Genomic DNA, 11,251 nt, shown 5'->3' on the forward strand with positions numbered 1-11,251 from the left:
GGCAGCGCCGGGCACAGGGCCCAGGCCGCGGGAGCTGCCCCAGACGCCGCCCGCTCAAGGCCGCCGGGCTCGGGGCCGCCCTCGCCTTCCCTCACACGCACTCGTACCAAGCACACCCCCTCCCTCCGTTAATAATCATTAGCTCTAATTCATTAACTTCGCCTTTCTCAGCAATAAAAGCATTAAAGCCTCGGCGCAGCAGGGCAGAATCTTCGCCCACCTCCGGTAACGCAGGACACAACCCTCACGCCTACCCCCCGGTTTTCTCTTTGCCGCAATCAACACCTGGAGAAGGCGATCCAGGAGAATCCAGTGCATTTATTTCTTGCAATATCTGAATGGATGTTGCAGCTTTGGGTTTTTAAACACATACAAATTAATGTTCGCAAGTTTAATGACAAATCAGTACCAGAAGCAAAACCATTGTATAAAGCTCATAGAAAATAAAAAGTCTAATCAGATCTTTTGTTTCCTAGTGAAAAAACCAAAAAATAAAACCCCAAACATTTCAGATGAAGGCCTCGTGGAAGCAAGCACCCCCGTCAGAAAAAGTTAGGAAGTCAGAATTGAGTATCGCTGGAGGCAGCTGAAATAGAAGTATCCATTCCTTCTACAAGCAACTAATTTAACTAGAGACAAGAAGTTTACACGGTCTAATTAGCTGGGGAGTTCATCCAGAGTCCACTTTCACATCCAAGAGCACATTCAGGGTCTGATCTGCAGGAGCACATGGTTGGTATTCCAGACATCAGACAAACCAACCCATCCGTGATACAAGGGCCCCTGTTGAGGAATAAATGCACTGACACTACCCCCACGGCCCTGCAAACCTTGAGTGGCTGTGAACTAGGCAAGTGCAATTAGAATAAACCTGGAATTTACTGAAACAAGGCCTGGATTAATGAGAGACTACGCAGGAGCAGTCCTAGGGGGAACAGGCGCTTTATACGAACGCAGTTGGTGTAAATCCACGGGGAAGTGAAGAAACAGCAGAGGCTTCAGCTGGTGCTGTCGCACTACTTTAAAATGTAGGGCTAAGAAGAATCCCACAACTTCTAAATACAATCATAACGGCAAGAAATACTGCTTTATTGGAGCTGGTAGCTACCTCAATGTTCTGACTCCAAATCTCTTCAAAAAAAATTGCTAGGAGTGCTGTGGTGTTCGCTTGCTTCACTCTGTATTCAGAACATACAACGCTGACAACTTAAAGCTTTATTGGAGTTTGCAATCATATAAACAAGTGCTGGGATTCAGTCAATGTCCATTTCTGGAAGCTTCTTCTCGGTGGCCGCAGGGGCAGGGGCAGCAGTGCCCGGTTCAGGTGCCTGGGCCCCACCGCAACCCTCGCCCTGGCCTTGCACTGGTCCGTTGGGTTCAGCTGCCTTCTGCTCCTCCTTGGGGAGCTCAACCTTGGGTTTTGGTTTTGTGACTATAGGATTACAAATACTTGTCAATTCCTAGAAAACAGAAATAAAACACTGTCAAGAAGTGTCTTTATTTACCTCCAGTTGTACTTTAATCTTTTGCTCAAATTAACTTCTGACAATGCAGTGATCCCCATTTGAGAGGTTACACTGATCACTCACTCCAGTTTTCCTCTCACCAAGGTAATGACCCTGCCCAATTCACTCTGTTTCCACAAAACTTACTTTAGTTTTGGCTTGTATGTCTTTAGCTTTTATAACTGGGTCCAAAGTAAGACTTCTCTTGTTCTGAAGGTTAAGTTTGTTGTTCATCCACTCCATAGCTTCATTTGCACTCTTCTCCACTTTTGCTACATCCGCTTCATCCAGATGGTCATACTGCTCGTCCTGAAACAGCCCCGTAGGTGGTAGAATGAGCAGTAGTTTTGAACATCTAAGCTTCTGAACATCTATTTCTCCAAACTAGAAAGACCATTGAGCCAGAAGGCTGCTCTAGTTTGCAGAGGAACTGAGCTGACCACCCATAACCAGAGAACCAAAATTCCACTGCTGCTGGCATTTCCCCTCCATAAGGAAATCAATGCCTGATTAAAAAGCTGCCAGATTTTCAAGCCAACATCCACTTCTGAAAATACAAGAATTATCAGGAACTCGGACGCCAGTACCAGCTTTTTGTTTAAAGGAGCTCACGAAAAATTCAGAAGAGATTTGTACAACTTCTTTGCATTTACCAAAACATTAAGTATGGAAATACCTTTGCTTTGAATGCGTGCACTGTTTTCATGTACTGTTGAATTTGCTTCCCTAAGTCCTCAAATGCTTTTGGCCTTTCCTCCGATTCTTGATACCTTGCCTGAATGGGCTGACCCAGAGCCTGAAACGAAGCACAAGAGCCATCAAAACCCCTGACCATCTGCAGGTTACATCAATGTTCCTGAACTCCTTGGAGCTTCTGCTCTTCCCTCCACTTCCAGGAAGGTCAGGGTCTCCCTCAGCCCTGTACTGTGAGATCTGCTCCTCGTACACTTCATACGCAAACTAAGTTTGTTACCAGTGCTAATCACTGGATCAGCAGACTTAAACCAGCTCCCTGGGTTCAGGAAGCTCCAATGACAGTGTAAGAACCGCTTACCTTCAGTTCTGTCAATTTATCGATGTAAATTTGTTTGGGCTGGTCTTCCCCATCTTCATAAAGCCAGTTTTCTGTGTCTTCCAGCTTCAGCGTGAAACTATTTCGATCCTGAAGCAATTCATACAAGACAGGTGAGCGATGGTGGCAGATGTTATCAAATGACACTCAGAACCTTTCTAGAAGGGTGACATTTTTAGAAGGTAGAGAACTCTGTCTGCAACTCTTTTTGTTTCTCATTTTTCACTAAAATAGGATAATTCTTCAGGATGGCTTCACGGTGGAGACGAGCCCTAAGGAAGAACCATCTATGACACCCCCAGTTTAGATCAATACTGTTGCATAAAAGCTTTATTTTTTTCTCATCACATGTTCATCATCATCACTATAGGAGCAAGCCTGAGAGTGAAACTTATCTTTAGCAAAGGTGCCATGAATCTCACTTGACTTGTCCCAGTTTTAGCTCTGACGTTGGTATCCTGGCTCTGCAGACACCTTGCCAGCAAAGCTCCCATTATAACCAATGGGGATGTAGTCAAGAGTTGGGAGTGATTCATCTGACTCATGTAGTCATCTAATTTACAATTATATTAATTACACACCAAGCTCCTTTAGTTCACCAGGGAAAGCTAATTAATACCACCAAGAGAATTTCAGACATCCTGTTCAGATAGCAGTGCCCACATTTAGTCAGACAAATCCCATCTATTACATTCCTAGGTAGGGTTGTTCTTTACTTTTTTGATCTGAAGCTACTCCTAAATATTGATGAAGAGCCAAAACAGAATAGGTTGCCTCAAAATGATTGTGCAAGTGCTCCCAGTCTGAAAACACACGCTCTGATAATATCTTAATTGCTGGAACTGTTTCAGAAAAGCACACACGATGTATCCTGGGTACCATCTGCTTCTTCTTGGGCCATATTTACAAGGTTATCTTCATCACCAAAAGGGTTAAAAGCTATTCCTCCAGATTTAAAGTCTGAAATATCCTCTAAGTAAACAGTATCTGATACAGGTTATTAAAATACAACTGTTCATTGTAACAAAATGGATCAGAAGACAATCGAGCCAGCAATACTTACATCTTCACTAACGAATTTCTCATAAACACCGCAGAGCTTGTCTCTCATATCATACACATATTCTTCCACTGCGTTCTTGGCGTCATTCCTCTCTTTCTCTAGCTTGTCCTGCATTATCATTTTACCCTGTGAACAAGTTGTCAGGTAAGTTAGCTAACGAGGTAGTTATTTAACATTTATTGCCAGGATAACATTAAGTTGGACTAAAGATGCTGAAATACTGTGGTTTACAGAACTGCTGTAAACACAGCACACGAACAAAAGCTCATTTCAGTTTTGGTGGGATATCCAATACCATACAGAACAATCTTGTTCCAGCTGAGGAACCTTCCCCCTGGTGGTAGCAGCCATCGAGTACCTTGTAACAGCAGGTGGTTTGGGAAATAATCACCCTGTGAAGTAGCTTTCCTGCAGAACCTCTTCAGTAAGGGGTACAGCACTCACTTAAGAGGAATACTGTATTTTATCTGTATGGGGCACTGTTGTTTGCCTTAAAAAACTGCATGTTTTTTCCTCTTCATGTTCTCTTTATCACCCTTAGCTGTGTCTAATGAACAGCAACATTTCTGGAGATCAACTCGTGAAAGTTCTCAGCTCAGACAAGTAAGAGCGTACCTCATTCTCGATGAATAAGTTCAGCATGTCCTTCCCTATTTGCCACACCAACTGATTCTCAATGGGCAGGTCCACTGTAGTTGTCTTTACTTTGGCCTTCTTGGCCTGAGGCGGCTGATCCACTTTCTTGTCCTTTGAGTCAGCCTGAGAAGTCTGAAGTAGAGAAAGAGATTCAAACCAGCATCACTAGCCAGTTCAGGTCGAGTATCAGGCAGCATCAGAGCCACATGCTACCTGTCACTGCGACACTTCAGCTGCTGAAGTCACAGATCATTAATGGAACGACTGACCCTTCCTGGGCACACTGACTGCATTCACAGGGGCGATAGTAGAACACTGTCCTAGCATTTAAGTTACTGAAAACTAAATTATTAATGCTTCCAGAAGGAGGAGAGTTGATCCATTTTTATCAGTACCGGGTCACTTGACAGGTCTGCAATTATCCATGCCCTCTATGTACTTCTAAAGCTCTAACCACAATACAGACTACCAATATATTAGAACAAAAGTTCAGCTTCCAGAGCTATGCCTGAGGCAGCAGATATGCTCACACACTACACATTCTCCTGAATCTTCCAGAACTATCTTCTGTAAGAAAACAGAAATCTCAAATGTTCACGTTACCTCCATTTCTTCAGACTCCGCCTTATTTTCAGGTTGGGTTTGCTGTTGTTCTTCAGTCTTCTGTTGCTCTTCCTGGTCTACTTGCATCTTCTGAAATTCAGAGAGATCCAAACTGACATATTAAACAACGCCTATACAGATCATTGCTTCAGGCTGATCACTTCCCTTACACCCAATGCTCTTTAGGCAAAAGAAAGACAATGAACAACTGAAGTAGAGTCTCAACACAAACTGTAAGCTTTGCTCAGGCAAGCAACACCCTGGCATGATTAAGAATTTCAACCTATACCTCCCAGTCTTGGTTTCAAGACATCGGTCAGTGGTATAACACTTCAATTAGCGCTTAATCACATCTTCATATTTCAGTTGCTAGAGTCTCAGCACAAACTGTAAGCTTGTAGGCTTTGCTCAGGCAAGCAACACCCTGGCATGATTAAGAATTTCAACCTATACCTCCCAGTCTTGGTTTCAAGACATCGGTCAGTGGTATAACACTTCAATTAGCGCTTAATCACATCTTCATATTTCAGTTGCTGGACATGCCTGCTTACACAAGTCCTAGAACCTCGCCTGAACTTGTCCAACTGTGCTTCATTAGTTTAAGTAGCCAAGAGCAATGAAGCCTATTACCTCTTCCTCTTTCGCATGCTGATCTGTTTCCATAGGCTCTTCACTCTCATCAGATTTCTGAACCTCCACTAAAGATGCACTTGAAACACTGAAGATCCCATGGATATTTACTCTAACTTTGACCTTCACTTTTGAACTGGATCCATCTGTTTGCGGAGTGACCTTCTGAACCAAGAAGTGAGCTGAACAATCCCAGAGAGAAAAAAAACATACCATTAACCACTGAATGTGAAGTAAGACCTGACTGTTGCTGACAACAGATCACTGCAATGTGCTCAGAGGATATCAAATCCTGCTCAACCCAAACAAGCCAGTTTTTTACTCAGCAATGCTAGGATACGTGGCTATTCAAAATTCTCTATGGCATGCTGTAAAAGCTGGTGTAACTCGTATCAAAGACTGCACAATTGAGAGTGCCCTTTGCAGGTTTCCTCCAACATTAAAATGCTCTTTATTTAGCCCATTTGTGCATTAACCTCATGTTATTCCCCTCATTTTACTGTAGATCCATGACTCTGGAAACCTGTCCCTATTTGATTGCACTTTCCAGACTATGTAATTCGACAGAAAGGAGTCCAGTATCATGTCCAAGATCATTAATAAAGCTAAAAGCTAGAGTGGTCCTGACCTATAGCAGGATCTGGGTAAGGCAGCTCCTTGGGAGAACTGTAGTACGCCTCAAGAGTAAAAGGCTCCTTTCTGTAGAATGTGAGGACCTTGGAAAAGGGAGCAGCGTGGTTCTTGGGAAAGACCTCACAGTCACTGCAAGAGAAAACAGCATTTGTTCAGTATGTGGGATAATGCATCAGATAAAGTTGTATGTAACCATGCAAGAAGATTTAACTTTCTTTTACCTTAACCCTTCCTCTGCTGGTGAGTTCCATCGTAAAGAAATGGGATACGGTATCAAATCTGTGATAGAAAATTCTCTCACTTTGAAAGCCGGGGATAAAATAGCACACTGGAAGAACACAAGAGTCCTATTACAAGCAGTCAAACTTCAGGTGACTAGTAATTTAATTCAGCAAGTAGCTATTTACATTGCTTAATATGCAGATTTACTCTAGGTTAAGGGAGATTAATACTGATGGAGTTGGGACCTGCCTAATGAGCACTGGAAGCTCATATGTACCCCTCCTTTTCAGGAAGGTGTCACAGTCTGTTCACTCTGAAAATACACAAGTTTTAATTCAGAGCCATCATGTTTGCTTTGCTGTGCTTAGGCTACTGAATTGATTTAGTGCCAGCATAGGAAATCAGAAAACCTGACATAGCGCTGGGTGCTGGGTTGTTTGGGGTTTTTTTTTTTTGCATACTGGTCACAGTCTGTTCACTCTGAAAATACACAAGTTTTAATTTAGAGCCATCATGTTTGCTTTGCTGTGCTTAGACTACTGAATTGATTTAGTGCCAGCATAAAAAAATAATCAGAAAACCTGACATAGCGCTAGGTGCTGGGTTGTTTGGGGTTTTTTTTTTTTGCATACTGCTAACACAAAATTCTCTTTTTAAGCAGATTCCAATAGCTAGTTCATACCACTGACAGAACAGAGCTCTAGGCATGTATTAAACATGTGAAGAGAGAAGTGAGGTCAGAGCAAAATCAAGGTGCATTCAAGAGATAGTAACTATTGAGTATTTACTACTGCCTAAGCCATTCAGCAGTGACCAATTCCACCTCAGGACACAGATTTCCATGAGCAAGAACCTAAGCTTTCATTTCCACCCATGCTATTAAGCAACTGCCATATCACAGCTTTATCTGGTAGCGCTGTCAGTTTTTTTCCCCTGTTTAACCTAGGCCTCCAAAGGAGCCTGGAAGAGAAAACATTGTCATATGAGCACTATCAGACTGCCAGTTCCCCAGCAGAGCAGACAGAGTATGGTTTCACTTCAACCAGCTACACTGATCCACTGATTTGGCTTAAACAGCACAAAGGAATCACTTAAAGCTGCTATTCTCATCCTTCCAGCCGCTTTCCTGAAGCTTATTCCAATCTGTTCTATGACACACATGAAGTAGAAAACATCGTCATATGAGTGCTATGAGGCTGCCAGTTCCCCAGCAGAGCAGACACAGAGTATGGTTTCACTTCAACCAGCTACACTGATCCACTGATTTGGCTTAAACAGCACAAAGGAATCACTTAAAGCTGCTATTCTCATCCTTCCAGCCGCTTTCCTGAAGCTTATTCCAATCTGTTCTATGACACACATGAAGTATCTTTTGTGTTACTTGTAGACTCTGGCTCAAATACGTATGGATTTCAATAAAAATACAGCTAAAACAAACAGCCCTTTTTACCTGCAGCGCACAACCTCGTGCGACAGCCTCATCTGCATTCAAAGTTGTACTGACTTCTTTGCCAAAAAATTTACTGATCTTCTCTTTCACAGCAGGGATTCTCGTGGTACCACCAACTATCTCTACTGCATAAATATCCTCCTTCTTTAACTCTAGAAAGGAGTCAGACATTAGTGTTTATGGATTAAATCTTTCTGGTCCACATGAACATACTGAAATTGTAAATGAAGAGTTTTACTAGACCAAACGTTATTTTGCTTAAAAGCTTAGAGAACTGGCTTAGTAAGAATTTGAGGTCTTCACTTGTGTGAAAAGGTTTTTAAAAACCTTTTAAGTGCTAAGCAAGAAATGGTTAACTGTGCTAAATCCATCTGCCCAAGTTCAGTGAGCACTCAAAGGAAGCTGCGTTATGGATCCCTCCTCCGACGCAGTCTGTGTGTACACTTACTGGCTTGCTCCAGCACGCTGCGAAGGGGTGGTTCCACTCTTGCAAGGAGCCCATCACACATCTCTAAAAATTTGCTTCTGTTGGAAGAAGCCATAAATAAAGCTATAGCATTTCATACTCAAGTTAATACCGCAAACACAACAGGATGGCAACATTACAGAATGCCACTTTAACTATGTCCTGCCAGGTTTTCTTTCCCCAGCCCTAGTTTTAGTATATTCTCCCAGACAAATTCAGTTTTGTCACCTAGACACACTTGCAACCTTCCCAGCACGTTCTCCCAGTCCAAGGCCACTGGCCAGTCTCTAAACGTGATCACTTTGAGCAGCACCCCCACACACATTGTTCTTACGTTTCCCACCTCCCTCCAGTCCCGAGGGCTGGTACTTTATATTCAGTTTCTTCCCCCTGAATGAAGGGCACTCCAAAGCTCACCTTGGTAAAGTACAAACATTACCTGTTCATCGTTCCAGACACATCGATGTCATTCATGAAGCACTCTATGTTCATTGGGAGATCAGACGCGTTGGCGCTCATCAGTTTTTTCAGTTTTTCACATTCCTGGTATAGCCTCAACAACGCACGGATCTTTGACTTTATGTCTAGTTTATATTTCTTTCCAAACTCTTCACAAAAGTATTCAACTAGCACCTCATCGAACTTCCTGCCTCCAAGTGTTGTATCAAATGATGTAGCAAGAACCTTAAAAAAAATGGAACTCTTCAGTAATAGCCCAATTGGTCATTACTTCAGTGAAACTAATTAGCAGTTAATGTCAAAGCATTTCTGTGTCTCAAATTTAGCCCAACTTTAAGTCAAAGCAAGCATCACAACATTACTACAGAGGAAGAATTAAACTGGTAATCACTACAGAAAAAAATCCAGTACGGTTCATTTTCATTCTGCCCTCACCATCACCAGTGAGGATTTTCTAGGATCTGGAAGTCCAACCTATCCCAAACCATAAAAGCTGTGTCCTACACTCATCTTTCACATTTCATGGACACTGCTGGCAAGAATTAAACTATTTCCTCTTCTATTATGTGGATTGCAACTGCAGTAATAGTCATACACATCCTAAGAGACACTTTGGTTTTTTTAAAGCCTACTAAGTCTAAACCATGATTATCCTATGCCTTTTGTAGGTGGTATTAGGTACGCTCAAAATGCTGCTGAGAAAGAACCATCATTACCACAAATTCTGGGAGCCACACGAGTACCAGAGCTCTTTGTGACGGTTAATTCTCACCAAAATTGCAGCACACACATACAGCACTTACAAGCTCCAGGAGGAAAAAAACCCTGCTATTTCAAATGCTAAAAAGCAGCCCTGAGTACCCAGCCTTCCTGTAATGAGGTGACAGCTTTATAAGAGAAAATAAGGGAGACCGGGCAAGGCTTGGCAATGCAATCTGTTCGGTTACTTGCACTGTACGCACAGCAGAGTTTCCAAATTCTGCTTAGCCACTGTCAGTTTGAATCATATCCCAGTTTAATATTTGATGCCTCATAAGAGTGGAACATGCTTACACCAAGCTAAAAATAAAGCACGAAGAGAATAAGTGTTATTAACTCTTGCAAATAGGCGCTCATTTTTGACGAGGGAATTATCTGCAAGGAGTATCTGTAGCCCATCCACCTCAGCCGATTTCAAACACTGTCAGCTTATTTTTTATTTTAAATAACAGAGATCAGTAAAGTATCACATTATTCTCAATACACCTTCAGACTAGGTTTGGTCTCTACACTGCTTTAACTGCCTTGCTGGCCAGCTCTCCAGTCTACATTCAAAAGTGTCCCTTCCATGCTCCAAAGTTTAAAATACAAATCAGAGAAGCACAGAGTAGGTTGCATTTCCTCCCAAGACAAAACAGAACTACAACGAAACTCATGTTTTCAGAACTCCTGCCTTCACTTCACTACCCCATGCTTAAAAATTTGTGCTTGTTTCTCTAGCTGATTAAGTTACTGGAACTGCAAAAGTCCAGACTGTAATTGTAAAAGAGCCAGCCAAGAAATGTTAGTATTTGCTGGAAAACAGGAATGCTTTGGCAACCTACACTTAGATGTGCACTTTAACTTGCACAGCTTCCATTTGCAGCTTAAATTAAGGAAGTTTTTACTCTCTTACATGAGCACCACAATCGGTGTTAAAAAACCCACTTTTGTCACTTACACCATCCCAGGAATTCCTGTTTCAAGGCTACATCTCATGACTGGAGTATTTTTTGAAAGCAGCATCCAGACAGATATGATAATTTCTGAACAGATCACTTATTCCAGGTTTTTAATTCTTTGCCAAAGTCTGCCTATAAAGGCATGCTTGCTTCCTCCCCATGTTGCCCAAAAGCTCTCTAGTTCTCTGCCCTACTTTTAGCTCCAGAAAAAGCACAATTTTAAGAATAAGAATCGAGCTGTGTGGATGTGCTTATGTAAAGACAGGCAGGCTTGTCTGTCCCAGGCCACGTATGAACTGGTGGCTATTTCTACTGGTAATTAAAATGGATGCATAATAGATTGTTTACTTTCAGTTTTCCTTTGTTGAATGCACAAACAGACACTTGATACGCAGAATGCCCCATATCCACAAAAACAACGTTCCGTGGCTTCTCTTCCAAGGCAGGCAGGTCTTGCTTATAGATTCCATATGCAAGGGCAACTACAAAGAAAGAAGAGTCAAAGAGCATGGTTAGAACATTCAGTTTTGTAATTCCTTAAGAAATAAATGGTACATCAGTAAACAGCATTAGATTTCATCCTACTGTAAGCTACAGAAATCGCTATCTTGTTCAACAAAATTCCCAACGCTAAAGGAACATGGAAGAACATTAAACAGTATCAGCCTCTCCCAGCGGCTGCATTAAAATAGACATCCAAGAAATACCTTTATGCCTCTGTAAAGCAATGAAGAAACACACCAGAGTTTAAGAAACTTTATGATCAACTAACCTATTTTAAGTTTGCAAAACCAGCACTAATTCCAGAGGGC

The 11,251-nt window shown here is 42.1% G+C and overlaps 1 protein-coding gene across 1 annotated transcript; it reads right to left on the minus strand.

Annotated features, from left to right (window-relative positions):
* Nucleotides 1-1,202: 1,202 nt before the first annotated feature.
* Nucleotides 1,203-10,975, minus strand: HSPA4 (heat shock 70kDa protein 4; the record flags this gene model as incomplete). The annotated part of the gene is made up of 14 exons (XM_010194219.1): nucleotides 1,203-1,460; nucleotides 1,653-1,814; nucleotides 2,182-2,301; nucleotides 2,560-2,667; nucleotides 3,641-3,766; nucleotides 4,256-4,408; nucleotides 4,880-4,969; nucleotides 5,510-5,691; nucleotides 6,138-6,271; nucleotides 6,364-6,470; nucleotides 7,815-7,966; nucleotides 8,263-8,339; nucleotides 8,720-8,964; nucleotides 10,788-10,975. Coding segments are annotated over 14 exons (2,051 nt in total), but the record flags the coding sequence as incomplete, so codon positions are not given.
* Between the last annotated feature and the right edge of the window lie 276 nt (nucleotides 10,976-11,251).

The sequence above is a fragment of the Mesitornis unicolor genome, unplaced genomic scaffold (genome assembly GCF_000695765.1).
Source record: "Mesitornis unicolor isolate BGI_N332 unplaced genomic scaffold, ASM69576v1 scaffold2411, whole genome shotgun sequence".
Lineage (NCBI taxonomy): Eukaryota > Metazoa > Chordata > Aves > Mesitornithiformes > Mesitornithidae > Mesitornis > Mesitornis unicolor.